The 21,168-nt window shown below is 38.3% G+C and overlaps 2 protein-coding genes and 1 long non-coding RNA gene across 5 annotated transcripts in view; 1 reads left to right on the forward strand and 2 right to left on the reverse strand.

The window, feature by feature from the left end:
• Positions 1-736: 736 nt before the first annotated feature.
• LOC111251179 (paired box protein Pax-1-like) lies at positions 737-12,514 on the reverse strand. Its single transcript, XM_086991034.1, has 7 exons — positions 12,177-12,514; positions 8,975-11,988; positions 6,346-6,449; positions 4,334-4,451; positions 3,057-3,166; positions 2,671-2,777; positions 737-2,041 (listed from the first exon to the last, which is right to left on the reverse strand). The coding sequence occupies exons 2-7, from the start codon at positions 9,072-9,074 to the stop codon at positions 1,918-1,920; spliced, it is 663 nt and encodes a 220-aa protein (XP_086847160.1). The 5' UTR covers positions 9,075-11,988; positions 12,177-12,514; the 3' UTR covers positions 737-1,917.
• A 608-nt stretch (positions 12,515-13,122) lies between these two features.
• Positions 13,123-15,126, reverse strand: LOC147755354 (uncharacterized). The gene is made up of 2 exons (XR_015329158.1): positions 14,987-15,126; positions 13,123-13,938 (listed from the first exon to the last, which is right to left on the reverse strand). It is a non-coding gene; the product is annotated as an uncharacterized LOC147755354 (long non-coding RNA).
• A 143-nt stretch (positions 15,127-15,269) lies between these two features.
• Positions 15,270-21,168, forward strand: part of LOC111252025 (G kinase-anchoring protein 1-like) — a 7,418-nt gene continuing 1,519 nt past the window's right edge. Inside the window, exons 1-7 of one of the 3 annotated variants that reach the window (XM_022809339.2) lie at positions 15,270-15,749; positions 16,206-16,343; positions 18,100-18,274; positions 18,653-18,808; positions 19,148-19,291; positions 19,924-20,200; positions 20,473-20,521. In XM_022809339.2, coding sequence (XP_022665074.1) covers positions 15,724-15,749; positions 16,206-16,343; positions 18,100-18,274; positions 18,653-18,808; positions 19,148-19,291; positions 19,924-20,200; positions 20,473-20,521 — 965 coding nt within the window. In that variant the 5' untranslated portion in view covers positions 15,270-15,723. Of the gene's footprint in view, positions 15,750-16,205; positions 16,344-18,099; positions 18,275-18,652; positions 18,809-19,147; positions 19,292-19,923; positions 20,201-20,472; positions 21,006-21,168 lie in introns of those variants that run through there. The other 2 variants (XM_022809337.2, XM_022809340.2) reach the window with 2 other exon arrangements.

Consider the following 21,168-nt stretch of genomic DNA (forward strand, 5'->3'; position numbering starts at 1 on the left):
CAAAGCAATGTTAAAGCTACTCGAAAATGTAATAACGTTCTCTCACTAAAATAATGACATGTTATATAAGGGTATCTAGTTGAGTATCCTATTTGGCTATTTTTGCGTACCACTGTATTTATAAATAGGCACTCCGTTTATGCTATCCTTGAATCTTCCAGCTTCAAAAACCTTGCCTCTACCTATTAGCATGTTAATCTCACCCTATCAGACCTTTTTTCAATCTTCAGAGCGTGCTATCTCAGTTATCAATTGCTCGATAAAGGCCCAATGAATTCGGAGCTTCCTCCCTAACTGCCCGCACAACTTCGTCCTGTTCTGTTCTGAATTCTGTTGGTGAATGTCTTGTACGTAGACCAAGCTTTACCGTCGACTTTTTCCCCCGTGTCCTTCTAACTAAAACTTCTCTACATAAGTTAGTTGTCGCGAACCGCAGAATATAAGGTATTTTAAGTGTAAATCTATCAGTTTTACCTATTCGCTGCAGCCACGTTTTTGAATAAAATATCCTTAGAATAAAAATCAAATATTCAGCGCGTAGCCTTAGAAATTGATAACCCAGGAGACATACCTAGTACAGTCACATAGTAGTACAAATGATAGCGGTATTAAATAAACAAAAGTACCAATAATGACAAGTGGATCGCTTGAACAATACATTGATCTGTCCCGAAGGGTAAATAAATTTACTTGACACGTGTCTAATTTTCTACCACGTTCTCTAAGCTCGGCTCGTATTTGGTAAGTACAATGGTACAATGGTAAGTGTAGTGACTGCTGGCGAAATCTGTCCGATACGGAAAACGTACAGGCAGACTCCAAGGCATTTGCTTCATCATTTAACTAAACAAAAACATTATATTTTGACGATTTAATTTATTATTTGTCAATTGTACGCAATCAAACCTGTTACTACCATAACCATTAAGCTTTAATATTTCACTATTTAATACCCTGATTATCAACTCTTGCACTAATAAGCACATGTCCTGAGCAGGCATCTCTTCGCACGTATTCGGCCATAAGCGAAATACTATATTATCTTCATTGCTCATCATCTCTCACCGTAGAGTAAGTGGAGTAATGATTGAGCCAGCCTATGATGGGCTTTTCCTTTGTTTGTAGTCTTATGGATACATTATGAACGACGCCAAGTTCATGTGAATTTTTGCCATAATGCATTTTCGGCGTGAACATTTTTAAGTTTTGCGTAGAAAGAAAAACTCTGTATTACATTACTCGGTAGTGATATGCCACCCCATTAGAATAGCTATCAGCTTCAAGTCATACTACGCCTTCTATCTAGCTGGTATGATCGACCACTAACTGGTAATCTTGGCACCGCTAGAATGTGTTCGCGTCTAGGGATTATCGAAGACCCGCTAAGCGCTGGAGGAAGCAACTTACTTCCGTCCGTGGCTAGCAAGACGCAGGAAGTCAGATACAAATAGCCTAGAAAGAAAGGCAGCGCTATGTCGCATTTAGAGAAGCTTGTTATGCACGTTCATGCATTGAGCACGTTCATCGCGCTTGTGTAATTGTGAATGAATTACGCAGCGTTCATTTGAAAAGCGCTACGATAGATGACAAGCACATACAACCTAAAACCGCGTTCTACCAACTCATTGCTGTACACTCCTGTACATTGACCTTAATATGTTTATATATACAAGTATCAACCCTTCACTCGTTTCGATTTACGATGTTCCTCCATTCTAGTTTTACTATTTATGTTCCACGTCAAATTACGTAGACGTTATTATTACTATCCAAGACAGTATGATAAGAATATCAGTCTACAGCCGCAGAAGCTAAAACTAATTTCCGACTTCCATGTCGGAACCTAACAGCGGTATGGTTTAAATGACCTGTTAGTTGTCAGTTGATATTGGTGACATGAGCAGCTCTAGATAACCTTTACAACAGGTCTTGAATAAGAAATGATTTCCTCGGAGGATCGACAGCGATCTGGTCGCTGGTGTCCGTCGAAACAACAGCGATGTCTTTTTCATCAGTGTCCAGCCGGCGATATACTCGTCGCCTGTTGGGAAAATGTTCGTTGTTAACTATGTAATAACAAGATTGTCAATTATGTCCTCGATATCGACAGATGAAGATTATGTTAAAACTGAATATCTCGTATAAGTACGTAAGAACTGCAATTATGATAATGATTGCATCTGTTCTGCAGCTGACGACGACTTCAACTTACGTAGAATAGATTTTGTTCCAAGCAATTGTTTACACTCAGCCCATGTGTACCCAAGATCACTATAAAGCGTAGACTTTTTTTTTTAAATTTTTTATACATCGTAAAAGGGCACGTGTTTTTTTGGGATTCCATATATGAATGTACCTTAAGTCAGCGGTACTGGAACTTCTTAGGAAAGCGCAAAACTACAATTGCGTTTATAACTTGCATTTATCCATTAGTAGAGTGTATTTTTGGTAAAACGTAGAACTACGCCGAGCTTCATTTTAATAGATAAGCTACATTATCTAAAGAAATATCCAAGCTTCAAGGATAACTCACTGGTACATTTCTTTTTGGTTCCATAAAAGAGGCCTTTATTCGACTAATACGTTTCTCCCTGATACAATTTAAATATAAACCTTGTGACTAACGATGAGTCGTGAGACGGAAAGTAATTAAATTCAGGTACCACTTGCCTGTGAGGTCTGACTGGTTCATCGCCTGCCTGACATTCATGTTTTTTGCGAAGAATTCGGTTTATACTGGATACGCTCGGCAACGCTTCGCGAGGACATACGCCGTCCTGAATAAAATATAGACATACTGACTAACCAATTTCTCAACGCGAACTTTACAGAATCACTTACAATTGGTACGTTCAACAGTTAATTTTGCTAGGTGAAGCAGCGCTCTTAATTTTGGATTAACTTTAAAAAAGCTTCGCTGTTTCTATATGTAATAGGCAAGCTATTGCAAAGATCACAAACGATTTGTCTCAATATGCAGTGATTATACTATTTGAACGATCCCAGCAGTAGTCGATTTGTGATAATCAGGGTACAGCACCTATTAAAAAACTCACTTTTAAGAGGCGCTCCCGTATTTCCCAGGCAAACAGTGAATTGTTTTCCTTCTTGTACCCGAGAATTGTTTCAATTACCAGAGGAGTCGATACACGAGGCTTGGATCCGCCTAAAAGCAGAAGCGCTTGTTCAGATTATATTATGGGAAAAAGATTAAGTAAGGAAAAGTTAAGAGTTCAAGTTCATTCTAATCATGATATATTCAATAATGTATACACCGTTAATAGACAGTTTCCTTTATAAAGGATTTTATATTGCTGAGGCGTCTGGTTCAGCCCGGGCTGGATTAGTTCGAAAATTGACATCCAACTAGTTTTATCATACTGCCATATAGCAAAAACGATAATGTGGAACCAGCAAAAAAATGAGTCATTTCCAAAAATACGTGCAAGTTTCACCAATATTTGCTTCCGATATTCCATAAAAGCTATCACGTTAATCGTCCCTAGAAGAAGCAAGCTTCCAGTTAGTCTTGAGCAGACGGGATCAAAGTCCAAAAACCACTGAGTATTCTTGCGTCGTGCAGCACGTTTGTTCGGGTTTCAATACGATAGGACCTACGAGCAAAATAGTTCTTCTTTTTTTCTTTTTAAATTTCTGTGCGCGCTTCAGCCCGGATTTTCATTAGCTTGTCCAATTAGCATTACACAACTTTTTTTGCTAAGCACGCCTAACACACCTGCTAATAAAATCAACAATATACGTAAAAATAACTGATTACCGTTTTCTATGTTAGAAGAATAGTGGGTTCAAACTACTAAGGCAGGAACCCAGTTTAAATAAGTTGATACGTTAGCTTCGCTAAGAAACGTGTCGATACGCAAACAACTTTGGCCCAAATAGAACTGATGAAGAAACCCTTTTCTTAGTCATTCAAATATTCATTATTGTCGCACAATCGCGATGAATTCTGTTCTTGAACAATCTGAGAAAAGTCAACTTTGTAGTTGACAACTTAATTACAGCAGACTCGCTTTAATTTACGTAACTTGTGAGAATGCGTATTACTACGATAGACATAGTATAATTCACAGTTATTTGCTAATGAAAAGAAGCAATTGAGCCAATTAACTATATCCATGAAAAAGTAAAGCCTCCAGTTAGGTTTTGATTACGAGCAGGCCTCAACATCGCTAGAAAATCATCTGGTTAAAGTAGTGTTGCTGGCCAAATAAATCAGTGGAAACATTTATAACGATCTAATACATATAATAGAAGCTGATATAGCTCATAGATTACGGAAGGGAAAAACAGAACGAATACGTACACAACTTACCGATGGCCCCTGGTAAGATGGAGCCGGTTTCCGCGAACTTCGATAATATCTTTGATACACATCCATGGGACACCAAGAGACGACGCGAAATATCGCACGGCCGAAATCCAAGCAAAGCCTACGGAGGAAAATCGGTAGTGAATAAAAATTAATAAATCGATTAATACGAGTGTATTTATTTGCTAGTAATTAACTACGCGATCGATAACAAACAGACAACGGGAAACTGGAGCAACGTACGATATTAGGAAACGAGAGGATGATAATAATTATTGCTAACCCTGTTGATACTATGTGCTCCTTTTTTAGGTCAAAACACGTTTATTACGTTTCTTCCATCGGCACATTGCAACTCATTACCAATACGTAGGCTTCTGGTAAATAAATTTTATTTAAATGGCTGCGTTACGATCAAGTTGCGAGTACAAACGGGATAGTATTTAGAAGAGATGACAGAAATTTCCCCTTTACAGTGGACTCAAATTGGAGGCTTGAGGTTATCGACCTTTTTTTTTTTTTTTTTTTATAAAAAAGCTCTTACAAGGTTCAATGTTTATGACAATTTTTTATATTGCAGGACAGATAACCTGCACCTTTCAGAGCCTCCTTGCACAGTTTTCTGCAAAAGCTTACCAAATTAGTATCTTTGCAGGAGCTACGGCCATAGCAGGGAATCTAAATATCTAAGTTTCTCTCTAATTACAGGTGTTGGCCTTGTCGTATAATTGTAGCCAACTTCTGCTGTTTGAATGCCTTGATTTCTAGTTTTAAATAAATGTGATTTTCGAGTTCCAACATAGTAGGATTTATGCGAAGCGTCACCCATTTGCTATATGGGCCGAAAGATAGTCGCAAGATGATCCTAATTTTGTGCCGAAACATGTTTTCTCATTGATTCGTTTATTTCCCAACTAGACTATCAAACAAACAAAACTATCAAATCCCATTGTACCACAAGTTTCGTCATTTACAAACCACCGCTTGATGAGGCTAATAAAACGGGCTGGTGCAAACTTTTGGCAGAATGTATTATCAAACTTTTTTTTTTTTACTAAAATGTTGACAATTCAGAAGCACTCTACGGTACATTCTGCAGCCAAAGTTATATAAGTTCCTACGAGCCCCTCGCCATGACTGTCCTACTCATGTAATTTCAAGTCGCTGGACTTTTTCCCATGAAATATTTTGAAGATGAAAATCTATAGGGTTACTTATTCCATATTAGTTTAGTTTCATCTATTCGTCCCCTGTAAAGAAATCCCCAAGTCTGACGTTATAATTAAAGGAACGCGACAAGCTTATAATGTGATGTTTATTTTATGCATATTCAATATATGTTTATCACAGTTTTAAATTGATACAGAAAAATCGGGTGACTCTATATATTTAGAATATCGCTTTTCTTTTTGTACATATAAAGGATTTTTTAAAGAAAGCTATCCATTGACCGTAATGCTTTCCCAAATGTGTTTCTATGTAGGTATTTAAAACTTCTCCGAATTCGGGGAACTGTATTCAGGTGAGGAAACACTGAAACTGAAAAATTAGGGTTAACACAATGTTGCCAAATTATCTTCGTTATTGAGTCGGTAATGAAATAGAATTCTTTATGTTTGTATCTATCACATTCATACTATATTTATCTAAATGTTTAAGCGAAGCATATACACTTTGAAGAGTGTAGTTGCCACACATACTTTTAAGGTAGACCTTTTCTTAGGTAATTCTCGAGTAGGTACAGAGATGTTTGCTACTCTTAGAATGTTGCGTGTATATTCATAAGCCAGCACCTGGACCTGTTTAATTTGGCCTATTACGAGGCTTCGGGGTTCGTTTAAGCGTCGAGTCACAGCATAAGCACACGCATCTAATGTATGACGGGACCTGTTAGGTGATTTCTCTTTGCGCATTTAGTAATTCAAGTCTTATCCTATCCGGCTGGATGAGATTTCGCTAGAGCATTGCGCAAAGGGGAAATATATTAGCACGTTATGACAACTTTGATGCCTTACCATTTCGAGTATGCGGACACGTATGTGCAGTGGCAAAGGTTTCCCATTCGAGAATGCACCGCCTAGCTGATTAACACCATCATTGGCGGATGGATAGAGGTTGCCTGTATGCCGAGTTAGATGCATAAGCGATGTTAAATTTTGTTTGATAAGCCAACTTTCGGTAAACAGATTTAGAAATGGCTGCAATTTTGATTTGCTTTGACACAGTGACCTGGTCTATATTTAAATTGATAGCCATTTGAAGTAGTCTTAAAAAGTGTGTAACTGAAGATTAATTCAAATGTCAAGTTCCTATTCAAATTTGAAAGCAACGTTTGTACGACCCCTTGATTAACTTCGATCTAAAAACAGTAAAGTCCCCAATAACGACATTTCAGCATATTGCTTAGATTCGCCGAGGCTCTTAATGGGTCTCTCGGAGCCTTTCATTCCGGGCTTTGTGGCACTTCGAACCGTCCACAGGGTTCCTTGCTGTCAGGACTCATCAAATAATCTGTGCGGTCTGTTTGTATAGAAGGAAAATACCACTCAAATGCCTTTTATGGCCTTAGATACCGGTTCGAAGTTTTTCCTTATCTCGAGAAACTATATATATATATATACTTGGTTTGGCGTATGTCTTGCTTTTCAAGAAATAGGTATATGAGCTGACAGGGTCATTGAATCGATTAAGCATTAACGCTTTGGAAAGGTAAAAATTAGTTTTAGGCCAGAATTTAGGCCGGAAGGAAAAGCGGTTTCAATACATTGCAGTTCTCGCAACGAGGCCGCGTTACATTGAACACTTCTCGGAAGGTACTTACATTAACTTAATGGTGCCACGCTCAAAATGTGTAATCAAATTAATGAAATTAGTTCTACTAAATTTATTTGGTAAAGAATATTCATGAGAAATATTTGAAGGACCCGGTTACGCTACTGTAGAAATTACTATGACAACACTTGACCAAGGTACATACGGCATGGTCTTTCTTCAAAAATACCTTTAAATATCCCATATCTATAAAAGCTAATAGTGTTTTGGCAATTATATACAGTAACATCCCGTTGGAAAGTTCGTGAAGATCAATTGCCTGTGCCAAGTACCTAGCTGTCGCGGCACGTGTAGCGAAATACACGGCGACTTAAAATCAAGACACCAGGGAACCTGGTTCATCACGGTGTAAGTTAAGTCAGGACAGTTTCACAGACTTCTTACTAAAACTAATAAAAATAATATTTAATGGCAGCGGTAGGTCGACTATTGCCGAGGGGTGCGCTCATATTCACAGCTAGCCCAGAAAATAATATGCATAGACTTTCATCGCGTATGCATCCTCTAAGTGTTATAATATACATAGAACGTTTACTTTATATTCGTAAAAAAAAAACCCGACATATTTCTTATTCCAGGTTTCTTTCTCTAGACTGCTTTTTCATTAGATTTGTTAGTCTCGTCACTTTCCCACATTTTCCCGCCTAAGAAAAGTGCATCATCATTTTATACTCACAACTAAAATGGTTAAAATTTTGAAGCAAGTTGCTCGGAGATAGCATCACTGTAACTAGGTCTTCTGTCGCTATGGAAAACTGGACTGAAGTTCCTGAACCACTCACCGCTATAATAATAAAATTAAAAGCTCGTTGGAGTAAGAATGGATTTCTCATATCCAGTAGGTAGTTAACTCGAATCAACTAAAAACACTTACTTCTTTTCCTTTGGTACTCATATAATAAAAGTAAAAGTAAAATAGCTTTAGAAATGATTAAACATTATCTCATGTCTGATCGCGTAAAAACGCCAGTACAGACTCAAGTTCAAACTCAAGGAGAAGGATTACACTCTCGCAGCGAATTTTCTTATTTAAACCAACAAAGACATATTAGTTACACACTTGTGATTGTCTGTTATATATTTGGTAACGCAATAATTTTTATTAAACTAAAACATGAGCGTAATATAGTTATGATGATATTTTACGATGATGGGTTTATACGCCGTAAACCAAATCTCGATATTCATCATGGCATTTGCACCCCAAAAAAATGCTGTTCGTGGTTTCACAACGATGAAGTTGGAGGTTTTTGGCTCTATCCTATGGTAACCCGTTTCGACAGAGGATTCTCGAAAAGCGTGATACTTAAATTTTAGTTCAAGAATCAACGCCTGTTGTAGGACACGCGAGCATTCTTCCACAAATTGTGATAGAGTTTCATCGTTATTGATATAATTGTATTGAATGATATCAATGAAGCTAATACACAGACTCGAACTAGAACCTCTTGCCATTCTCCGAGCAAGTTGATTGAAAATATCAGAAATTAGTGACAAACCTGTTAGTTGATATACTAAAGCAACATGAGCTATTTTAAGCTAACTACTTGAGGCTAGATCTAAGATGTATAGTTACCATTGAAACTTCACTCGAATGGCGGAACCTTCACCATTTAAGTGAACAGGATACCGTTGCTTAAACTCGAGCTTCGCCGGATAATTGTTTCTTGAGCATGCAGTGAAGCAGCCGCACTATCACTACGCAATAGTAGCATACACTTTGAATCAGGCATTACTAGAAAGTGTATCCAATTATTTTGAAGTTCGTCAAAGAATTTTTTACGTTTTTACTAGTGGAATCAATAAAGTTACCTTCGTTCTGGCTAAGACCTTCATCAGCATCGGGCACACACTCTGGTGGTAGCGTGAAAGCTGATCCCGGAAAAACTTGTCGCAACTCCTGAAGATCCATTGTCGTTCAATGACAACGTTTTCCCGAGACCGTGTTGAGGACAAACGCGAATGTCACTAACAATCGACCAGCTCACTTGACTTCATTTACTGCTAAGGACGTTCAAGTGGGAGCGTGCCCGTTTTGAGGACTACCACTTGATCGTCGGATCAATGATCTTGTGTACGAGCCAAACCATCTGTGCCAAGAACTCTTAACAGCTCCGTGTGTGTCTTTGATCAGGGATGCGCATGACCATGTGAATACGTCACAGCAGTCGGCAAGTGGCAGTTAGGCCCGCCCTTGTGAAGATTTTACCTCAGCTGCCGCTTCATACAGTGGGATGGAGACGTCAGAATGGAGGACAGCTGCCGCGGCTGTTTTCTATTGTGGGGCCGCCTTTTTTCATTGATGAGCAACGACTGAACGTCGGTTACGTCCCTCACCCGGCCGTTAGTCCGGGGCCAACCAGCGAGCCTTGAACTCGGAAGCCACACCCATCGACCTCATGTTCACATCAGCTACATCAGCTGACATTGGGAGGTCGAGCAGCTGCACCTGTTCACTCCGGAGGCTGCATCGATAGCACGAGATTGCAGTTGAGCTCCAACGAGGGATTTTGTTGCTCCGCTGTGAGAAAGACTTGTAGCCACCGCTATCACCACCATTACACCCACAGACTGTCCTCCCTGCCTTCAGCCATCTCCGCATGATTAGTCCCGATTCAGTCTCGTTCTCTCTTCTCTCTCTATTTCGCTGATAAAAGACTTGCGTATCCTGTTGCTCTTTACCGCTGTCTGATTTTCTTAGTGTCTTCGAACCAATCCTCATAAATCCCCCACCAGGTACCTCCTACCGTTGTCCTGCACGCGGTAGACGCACAGTGAGGAACGACCTGACTGGCCGAACGAGTTACCGTGAGGATTGAGGCCAATCTGCCTAAGCAGTTCCTTGCAACATGCAATTGCCTCGTTTTGTTGGTGTCGCTTGCTAGTCATTGAGTAGACGACATGGGCCAACCACTTCATTGGATTGTAGAAATGGCTTAAGGAGGACCTCTCACCGAGGTCGACGGAAATCCCATCCAGCTGAAGCGTAGTGCGAAACTACACAGTTTGGACGAGCCTTTCAGGAAATATACAGAAGAACCGCTCGTATACATGTAATGGAAAAAGACTGGCAAAGGGGAAAATAGGGCTGAAAGAAAGGAGCAAAAATTAGAAGAAACACGTTGTGATGAAACAGCAGCTATTTGTGGCCGGACGCAAGTCTAACTGGAGGTCAATGAGGTGCTCTGGTATTACACATCCTGCTTAAGAGAAAGCAAAACACAATATTAGCACCTGTGATTTCATTAGTTTGCTTTTTTTCTTTGGATACTTAGTGCAGTATAGTATGGTATTCAATTAAATTAAGCAGCTAAGAATACGAAACACAGTGCCGTTGTAAGCTGCGATTATGATGTTCAGATAGAGAAGGGACACAGTGCTTGTTTACTAAATATGGCGTGCACACAAATATCAGTCACCTAAGGCAATGTTTAATGGCATTACGATATGAAAAAACCTTAAAATTCACTATTGAAAAAGCAATTAATATACCTTAATAAGAAACGCTGGTTTAGGCTTCATGTATTCGTCAATGAACCATCTCTACCATTTTAGAAAAAGTATCGTATACTACTGCTGCTCCCGTAGGCAAGTTTAATCTATATAGGAGATGAAATATAGAAGCCTAAGTCAAGTTAAAGCAGGGACTAGGTAATATTGATACATTGTTTTTCAATCAGTCTTATAGCACAATGCCGTCATTGCGATTAATTTATTCTTGCAATCTGACCAAGACTAGGTATGTCCATAAAATAAATTTATAAAATCTAGAATTTAATTTTCGATGCTTTCTAGCTTCGTCAGTCAAATAAACATGTTTGGCGCATTAAAGTGTACTTATTAGTAATTAGGAGCGTCTAGTCAAACCCGCACCACTTTACTGCCACTATAAGGCACTTCAAAGAGGCCGGATGAATCGTTTTATAACTAGTGATCTATCTTGTATTCTACTGCATTATCTTTAGGCCTGTGACATATCACATGACCATTTGAGGATCAAGTGTGCCTTAAGCAAATATAAGGATACAGCAAAGGATATTGGAAAACCTGAGCTTTGGTCACAATTCGTCGCCTCATATCTAACATCCGTTCCCTATTCGCGTTCCGTAGCATCTGCGGCTTTCTCACACAAATCCGCCGAAAAACCTTATCCGGCTGAAGTTTGTCAGGAAAAAGATCTTGATCAAGGTTATTCTTTGAGCGAGTTGCCTGCCAGTTTGCTTACTGCAAGTGTTAACAACACTGAGACGCAGGACCAAGCTCGTAAAGTGTGATCCTGCTCACGAAGGCACATTTGCGCAGACTAAGGTTCCCACGCTCCCATTTCCTAATGCCAATCCTGTAGCGAGTTCGTATATTGTTATACTACATAGTGTAGTTGTCGTTACAACCGCTAGTTTCCTCTCTCCTTGTCGTCTTTCTTCAGCAAAGAAAAAAAGAAGCTTTGCCCTCGGCTCGAGCGAGTGAGCTCTAGTCGGCAGCAAAGCTCCTTTTGCGGAAACGCGACCGCAATTCAATCTTACCTCAGCTTACTGCCTGAACTTCCTTTCGAATTGCGTCGACCTTTACGCTGCTCCATCTTTTCCTCGTACAGGACGCTAGAAGTTTTACTTTCGACGGCCCGATATTTGTCCCCACAACTTCGTACTTGTCTTACACAAAGTAGGCAGAGAGATTCACACGATTTTTCCCAGCTCAAATCAATATATACTTAGAAGGCGGGTAACAGACGTAGTCACGTTTGGGGCGGGTCCTCGCAGCGAAACTCCGCCCAGTGGATCCTGCTGTACAGCAAGAATACTGCACAGAGTGGCAAACATTCAGCCCTAGTGGGGTAATTAGAAGAAAAAAATAAGCGATCGGTATAATCAATGTATATTAATTTGCAATGCAATTCAAGCATTAGATAAAATTATTTCATAAATGTTGTGAAAAACAGGCTTATTGATTATGTTCATCTATCAAAAAATAGTTGCAATTTGAACTAGAGGATACGATGCTTTCTAAGACTTACTCAATTGCAAGCTTTCATTGTCGAAAATTCGTTTAGCATAAATCCTATCCAAAGTTTTTCCTGAAAATGTGACGTCCAACTTTGAATAGCTTTAGACACGGGCGTATCCCTTAGTTCGAGAAATGACAAGGAAATCTAGTAATATACACACTGTTCCTAAAAGACAACTCTACCGCATTAAGGCTGGCTTATTCATGCCACATTTATGGTGACCTTCCTTAGTGACTGTAAAGCCACTGATCACGAGACCGTAATGCGCACTCCTCGATAATCGAAAAAGACGCTGGAAGGAAGTTCGGTTTTTGGACCTGGACCTTTCAGCCTGCTCCGATCTAAGCTCATCTTAAAAATGTAAGTTAGAAGATTGTGTCTTTATCGTTACATTATACTCGCATACCCATATTTCATTACATGTAATGACACGTTAGAGCAGTTGAAAATCCTTGTGAAGTGCGTCAAGTTGTCAACAAACCGTGTTTGCGCTGAACAATGTGACGTGTGTGAGATCGCTAACTGTGTTGCAAGTAGAACGAAATCAAACGTTCGTTTGATTTCGTTCTAAACACAGAGCATGATTCGTATCTTTTGCTGCAGGGCAGTCAATATATTACGCATGCCCTAGTATAGCATGTACTGTGGCTGAGTTTGGCTATCCCAAGCCCAAATTCATAAAACAGTCCTGAGATATTTCATTCCTCCTGTGTATCCGCAAATACCCTTCAATTTAGTAATAGAACTTTCATGTCTAATAATGGCCAAATTTAAGTTTTTTGTTTCATCAGTCTATTTAGTTTGTGAAAACAGACTACTTTCAAAGCTAATTTCCAGCCCCAGTTCCGTTAGCATGAACTTAGTTGCATGTGCTAGGTTCGTATCATTAGGAATTGGCAGGTGTTTGTCAAACCTGGAGCTACCTAAAATGGAATATAAATAATTAATCAATTAGTTTAATTTAAATAATTAACGCTGCAACACAATGTAGTTTCTGGCGCATGTTGAAACAGCTCTTAACTTTTTTATTATTTTTTGTTGCTTTAAAATAATAGACAAACTCCCATCATTTTTCTTCCATGTATCCTCTTATTAAAAGTAAAAGTGGCCATGGTTGAATAATTCATAGTAATTAGTTTGTAAGGAAATCCTTTTTTGCTTGTCCCTTGTTTCCCTGCTCGATACTTCAGCGCTAGCAATTATTATGAATACTTGTTACTTTATTAATGTCAAATTATGTACATCAATCGTGTATTCAGCGGCAATGTGCACGTGTGTTGTGCAGAACCGTTTATTAGTATTGTCCTTATTACTATAATCATCTTCCATGATTTCCTTTCTGTCTGCCACTTTCAAACGCAGGTGACAGCAAACTTCAAAAAACATTTCCTTAGTAATTCCTTAGTAGCATCAATGAGTTTTGCACCGAAAATCTTATAATCTACCTGATGCCTAACTTTATAGACAAGATTCATATATTTAGTTAACATTTGTTATAGATCCGCAATACGATAACTTTGTTTAAACTGTCTAGGTAATCTAACACAAAGAGTAGTAGGCCTTGTGATCGACATACTTCTTTCTATTGTCTGCTCGTTACTTCAATTACGTCTCGTTGCTGTTTCGTACTCGCACGTACTATTTTTGAGTCTTCATTTCGTTTAGCATTTCAGTGATGCGGGTAATCTTGCGCGAGTTAGCTCATGGTCCAATAACGTTGTTATATGCTAAGTTAGCGTATCGCAAGGTGTTATATGTCTGTTCTTTGATCCTGAAAGAGGAAGCAGTAGATACCCTGAACAGGTGAGCTGCAGCTCTAGGTATCACATATATTATTCACTCTAAATTTCTAAAATGTATGATATCTAAGCATAGTAGTGTATTTATTGACAAAAATTACCTAACAACTTTTACGGCTGTTCGTGTACGCCAGTTAAAGTTTCCTCTAAGAAAATTTAATTTACGTTAGCGATTTGAAGTCGGTTCTGTTTTACTCTCTTTTCGTACTGGTGGCGCCACCAACAGCGCCCTCACTGCGACAGCGCATGCGTTTCTAAATTGAATCTCTAATGACTCCAATTGAATAGCTTACTTTGGTCGCTTAATAAACGGGTTACCTTTGCGAACTGATGAGAAGAATACGCCAAAGTCGAACGTTTTCCTTCCAGTCATTCTACCGTATTCTTTTCGATATTTTAAAGTGTTATTATCAGTAAGTATTCAATGTTCAGAGTATATTTTTATTTATGTGGAAGATCAGTTAAACTGGTTGGATTCACCTCGAACTAGTATGCCCAGTTACCGTGGAGTGCGATTTCTATAGTTAGGAATAAGTTCTACGGCAAATTGCATTTTCACTGCTTTATTGGCTGTTCGGCTAGAACAAAATATCGTATACAATGGACAGATTTAAGTGTGACGCACACGATTCTACATCTCCTCCACTTGTTTGTGAAAAACTATATATATATATATATATATATATATATATATATATATACAAAAGTATATATAACAAAAACACCATTATCGACAGAAATTAAGTAGTATCTGAGAATTCTTAAAGTGCGCTCCGTACACATAAAAAGCATGAACATAAATCCATAATATGTACAACATCTGTTATACGCTTGAATTCTACTTACTATCCATGAAGCATCATAAAAAACACAACCTATCCTCAGTCGAATTATGTGCTAGCTGCAGCGTTCAGTTTTTTTAGCAACATTTACTAAGCAACTACATTGCACAAAAACCTTGCCTGTCCTAAAATCTCTGTCTTAAACCTTAAAAAACCTTATTTGATCCTTATACTCTACCTTTAACTGTGAACCCTCATGGCGCTAACAGCGTTTCGCCGTAGCGCGTTCTTTCTTTTTACCGCTGATCGTAGTCCACTTGTGCTTCAAGCACCCCTCACTCGCTACCTCAATCGCTACAGGTGCCGTTTCGCAATTCGTTAGTCTTTTCACCCTTGCCCTCCTCCATCGCTAAGCGAGGGATTCATTCTCGCACGTTCGGTATGGGTCATGTCGTCTGTTTGTTTTTAAAACGTCTTACTTTAAGCTCGGTGTCTTGGTCAACGCTTTCAGCTGGCTTATTCGTCGCCCAACTGCCCGCAGCCAACAGCTACCCTCTCAACACCAACAGCAGCAATAGCGGCTAACTATCTCTGTCGTGGTATTTTTGCGTTTAGCGTGCGTTTTACTTTTCGGATGCTCGAATTGTCATTCATCGTTCGGTCATTGCGATCAGCGTTGCTTCATCTGCCCACTAATTATACTGGATATTACTTTTATCCGTTACATCTGTATCTATCCGTGCGTGTCTATCCGAGATTGCGACGATTTGTCGGATCGCTGATTCTTCGAGGACTGTTGTCGTATCGAACAGAAGTCTGGGAGATTGCATATTGCCACTTGGATACGAGCAAGTCCGTAAAATCTTGGAAAGTCCGTCACAGTTTTGTAAGTTCCGTTATATTCACGACGACTCAGAAAAAAAGTTGATTGATCCCTTCTTTGAGTGTTCTGTGAGACCATCGAGCAGGCAAGAAATGGCTCTTGTCGGTGCACCCTCGAGGTAAGTTCAGTAAATATAGTTTTTTTTATCCTGACGTAGTTTCTCTTATTCAATTACTCTATTTCTCTTATCCAACACGGTACATATATATATATATATATATATATATATATATATATGTACCGTGTTTGCTAACCCACCTAACATATTGTTTTGTTTGCGTATACGGATAGTTTATAATTGCAACAATAACTATATTGTTGTTGCTAGAAGCTCATTGAATCAATAAGTGTGAAACTGCCGGGGCGATACGATTAATTGAGAGCATTTTTTACCGTTACCGAGAACCTATGCTCCGCCACAGATCATGACTTGTCTGTGATCAGTGCAAGCGCATTGTGAATAGCTGATACGGGTCAATCTGTGATGTTCTTCCAGCTGGAAAAGATCTCTATGTCGTCGGTGTTTATGCCCATCAAATATCTACGGCTTATTTTTTGAAAAAATGCATTGCAGAATTAATCGCAGTGATACCAGATTGACCGTGGAAAGCATCACTTTTAGCAGCAACTTGACGACTCCTTCAATTTTTCTGAAGGCTCTCAGAAACTTGCTTGCGCGGACCTGTCTCGCCAGACAGATCAAATACTGCCTGTAAGATGTTTTCAGTTAGTTTACAAAAATTATGCCGCAAAAGTCGAACAGTCGAATAGAATAGAATAGAATAGAATAGAATAGGATAAACAAAATAAATGGGAATATTATTTCATTAAATATTCGTGCTTTTCCGTACAGCATATGAAAAACTTGATAAGGAACCCAAATATGTATTTCTAGTAGAAAAAATATCCGTCTATGACATTTATATTGCATGTCTCTCCTTGTTTCGCGTTTTTATCGTAAACAAGTGTAATTTCATAATAAAAATATAGAAAAATTCATATTACTTATTAATGCTGGCGTATTTTTTTTATAATGCTCGTAGAAGCTTTAATCAACTCGTGTTAGCATTCCGAATCTCAAATGTATTAAGTCGTAGATTTCATAGACAAACAATTACCTTAACGAGACGCGTCAATTTTTGAAATTCTGAAACAACAAAATTTATCCTAGACTAAGGACAACACATGTTACTTGAACACGGTGAGGTATGTTGAGTCATGTATTGCGCATAATCGCTCCGCCAGAACAGCAGCAAATGTGCTGAGCTGGCATTGCGATGTTTCGAACAGCTGTTTCGAGACTCAGACGAAGAATAGATCAACTAAAAGTACTACAGAACTTAGTACTTTTAAAATACGATCATAACCTAGACAATAAATGCTACTTGTGCAAGAAATGTTAAGTAATATAGTTATCTATATTATATAATATCTAATTAATATATATGTTCACAAACACCACTCATCCAATGGACAGTGCCTGGTATAGCTTAGTTGGCCTTTGTTTAGGTTTATTCTGCTGCTTTCGCAATGATATATGATCAGTATTTCAGTTATCATTAAGTCTGACAGACAAATCTACATAACTCTAAAGGCTTAGCATGAATTCAAAAATGCCAGTAGACGCTATCTATGAACGCTTATTAACGAAAAAAGTAATTTTGGTAGCGTTTAGTAAAACGGACAAAGCTCCAAATTATATGATTTAATTAGCACTACTTCATACGATTGTAGCTACATTTTAGTTATTTCATTGTTATTAACGATAATTTATGTTGCTCACTCGTTATATTACCACAGATATATTCACTTGTGGCAAACACTCAGAGCTTCGCTGTCTCGATAAGAATAAAAGATGACAAATGAAACGCATCTTAAATTTTGACTTAGTGAACCAATAAGTCTCATAACTTAGCATAATTAGTATAGGCTCTGATAAGTAATACGAATGAATCCTGAGACACACAAGTATCCTATATTAAATGATCCTTACGATAACTGATGGAGCCCATTATAGTAGCAAAATAAAAATGTGCGTCTATTGCGGCTGTATAAGTGCCGTATAAGAAACGTGATCAATTGCTCGACTGGAAGTTATGTATGTGCTATTCTTGCATTTTTAAGGGGAAATAATTCATCCTTAGCTAGAAAGTGACAGTCAACAGGAGATGGCCCTAAGTAAAATGCAAGCTTTTCAAAATGTGTTGCTATTCTTAATTGTGATGTTCAACTTGTTTAAATATTTCCACAATGACTGGGCACCATGTTGTTTTTACGACGAAAGGTGTTCCAGGAAAGGCACATTCTTTAGCAGACCTAGCGCTTCATATAAAAGCTATTCATTCCTATGTTTCCACGTATACAGTACAAGAAAAGTAATTTAATTAATAATTAATTGAATGATTGTAACTTCCTTTACATAATCATGGTATATAATATTTACGAATTACGTGTGTTACATGTTACAGGTTTTCTGTGCTAAAGATGGATGTCAGTGATCCACGCGAACGCAAGAAGCCCCAAAGTAACGTGAATAACATTGGCAGTAACAACAAAAACACTAACGCCAGTGCAAAAAATAAACAGCAGCACCAGAACAAAAAAAATAAGAAAAAGGAAAGCAATAATAACAATAAGAAGAAGGTAAATTAATGGCAAATGCACCGATTGTTTACTTTAGTGCCAATTCTTATAGGACGTAGGTTTTTACCTGCCTTAGTTCCTTATGTTCGAGGGCAAATAGAATATAATTATCGCACTACTGGCTTAAGTCTCTCTTTGTTTTTTATTTACTATTAAATCACCCTTATTAAGATACATTGGATATGTCATGTATATATACGCTTGAACGGCGAAACTATTTGGTTAGATAGTAAGGACGAAAATCGATATGATTCGCTGGTGAAAAAAATTATCGGTTATAAGGATGCCGAGAATTAGCAATAATCCCAATAATAAGATTGAACTGTTTCATCCGATTGTTACATTTTCATAACCAAATAAGCGTCTATAACATTACAGAGCCAGCAAGGCGCTGTCGGTGGGGCTGGCAGTGGAGAGCAAGAAAAATTTAACCAATGGAAAAAACGTGATGAAGAACTGGTAGATGACCTATTTGAGAAAGAACTTCAAGAAGCACTCTTGCAGAGCCGGCTTGAGCAGGAAGGTCAAAAACAAGTGAGACTCTATAATTTATAGCAAAGTTTAATAAATTATATCTGTATTCTAATTTCGTCGTGAAATATAGTGCACAGGACGAACGGAAGTTGATTTTTATGAACATCTTACTTAATTACGTCAAACTTCGTGGAAAAAGCAATTAGTGTACTGACTTTGAGGCGCACCAAAAATAAAGATTCATGTAAAATTAATGGTTACTAAAAATAATTCAGCGGTTTATTAAAGGTAAAATCGCTTCTGAAAAAGCGATTTTTGTATACAATTTTGTAAACAATTCATCATTGAATCAGTCAAATAACCTGATGACAAACTCTGCTTTCGCTACGTTTATATTAGCAACCTTCGCCAGGCCCAACCGTAAACGGAGATCAGGGCCTTGCTAACCGCAGAAGTCGAGTAACCTTATCTCTAGCAGAGTTTCATGAAAAATTCGCAGAAGAACCCGCCGCATTACAGCCATCCCGGGAGCCACTGTCAAAGGTTAGTAAACTATTTTGCCAGTTTCGTATGCATGTTTAAGACTTCACAGAAAAATCGCGTTTTTCAAACTTGAGCTCAAGTGAATTGAGTATCATCAAATCTCACGACATGGTGTTCTTTGAGGGTTCCTATATCTATATCTTTTTTCAGGCTTTGCGCAAGTACGGCAAAATTTTTAAGAATAACTCGTTAACACTCCTGTGCATACCTTGGCTTACCGTCGTTGCCTATCAACTCTATATTCCGTAAATATAAATAAATAAAATTTAATTCATCAGTGGATCCAAAATGACACCGTAGTCTGCCGCAAATGTCCCAATAGTCGACCTTTGACCAATTTAACTAATTTAACTAGAGTTTTGTTTCGTTCTATAAAAGGCATAGGTAACTGATCCCTTTAAGGATGTTCGAAGACTCGAAACGTTGGCATGACTAAATTAACTACATTATTTGCTAATCTTTATAGCTATGTAATAAACCATCAACAAAATTGTTATATATATGTTTGCTCATTTTTTGCGTTCGATGTGGTAGATAACTAGAGATTTTTTTGCTGTTAGCCTCTGTTGTGCCATTTTTTAGATGATAACTAATGCTTTTTATTTATTAATGTTAAACACGTGCCGAAGCAGCTGTTGGCTCAGATGAAGCAGCAAGAAGAGGAAGAGCAGGCCCTTCGAAGACAGGCGGCACGAGAGGCAGCTGCAATCCTGACTAGGGAAAAAGTTGCCGACGAGGTACGGGAACGAGCGCAACAACCGCGCGTTGTTCCTCAGGAAGAGTATGATCGAATGCTTGAAATGAAGAAAAAACAAATTGAGCACATGGCCAAGGTATTAAACCAGACACACAAAGAGATGGCCGTACTACAAGAGCAGAATGCAGACCTCGAGTTCATGGTGTCCAAGGGTTGGTTTCCGCCAAATTCTTTGCTAAATTATGTGCAGTAAAACCTTCAAATTCTCTTAGGATTATCTCTGTACTGAGAACTGGCTGATACTGTGTATTATTTGGAGCAATTTCACTTGCACATCTGTAGATTAAAGTAACAATAAATCACTTAATATATATTTTCCGTTAATAGATACATTCAAATAGCAGCAACATTGAAGGAACAATGCAGACCTTTATTGTTACTTATTTTTAATAAGTTCTCAGTTTTAAATTTTTTTTATCTGTAGGTGAGATGAGAAAGAAGGTGGAGTTGATCCGCGAGGTCGAGGAGTTGAGGTTAGTTAAAGATGAGCTGACCGATCAGATCGCCCAGCTGCATGTCTCACTCGAGCAAGAGAAGTCAAAGGTGCACCAATTAACACTTGAGCTACAGAAGAGGCGCTAGAGCATTAGTTCCAATCGTAACCATGAGCCTCTTTTTCATATCACATAGGGTTAGCCGCTTGGAACTGTCTGATATCTATTCTCTACAACGAAAACGAGCGATTATTTTATTGGCACAAGTTGGCGCCAGCGTTAACAGAGAGCTGTTGCCTAAGCCATCAAAGGACAAGTCGTTTACAGCGATCAGTAAATGTTTCAAGTGAAATCAAACGGCACAATAAGCCAAGAGGGATCCAAACGAATCTATGAGTTGTAAGATTACGGCAAACTGGCTGATTATGAAAAGTGTGGGACGAAAGTCTAAAAAATATCAATTTTGGGGAGAATATGTATAATTTTAATGTCATGTATAAAGCACAAGTATTTCCTGGGTGAAGTTTCTTATTGCATTATTTGCTAAGAATATTAGATAGTAATGAAGTTTCATTTTATTTCGAAGCAAAATTATTCATTTAATGAACGAATACCGGTAATGAATATATAAAAAGCAGCGTATAAATAACACAAAAATGTCGTAAATATTTATTTTTGCAGTGATT

The sequence above is a fragment of the Varroa destructor genome, unplaced genomic scaffold (assembly GCF_002443255.2).
Source record: "Varroa destructor unplaced genomic scaffold, Vdes_3.0 BEIS01000005.1, whole genome shotgun sequence".
NCBI lineage: Eukaryota > Metazoa > Arthropoda > Arachnida > Mesostigmata > Varroidae > Varroa > Varroa destructor.

Excerpts from the sequence above, each read along its gene's own strand:
- LOC111251179 (XM_086991034.1), bottom strand. The coding sequence starts at position 9,074 with ATGGATCTTCAGGAGTTGCGACAAGTTTTTCCGGGATCAGCTTTCACG. Across the intron at positions 6,450-8,974 it reads AGGTCTTAGCCAGAACGAAG|GCAACCTCTATCCATCCGCC; the intron begins GTAACTTTATTG and ends CTCGGCATACAG. Across the intron at positions 2,778-3,056 it reads TACGGGAGCGCCTCTTAAAA|GACGGCGTATGTCCTCGCGA; the intron begins GTGAGTTTTTTA and ends TATTTTATTCAG.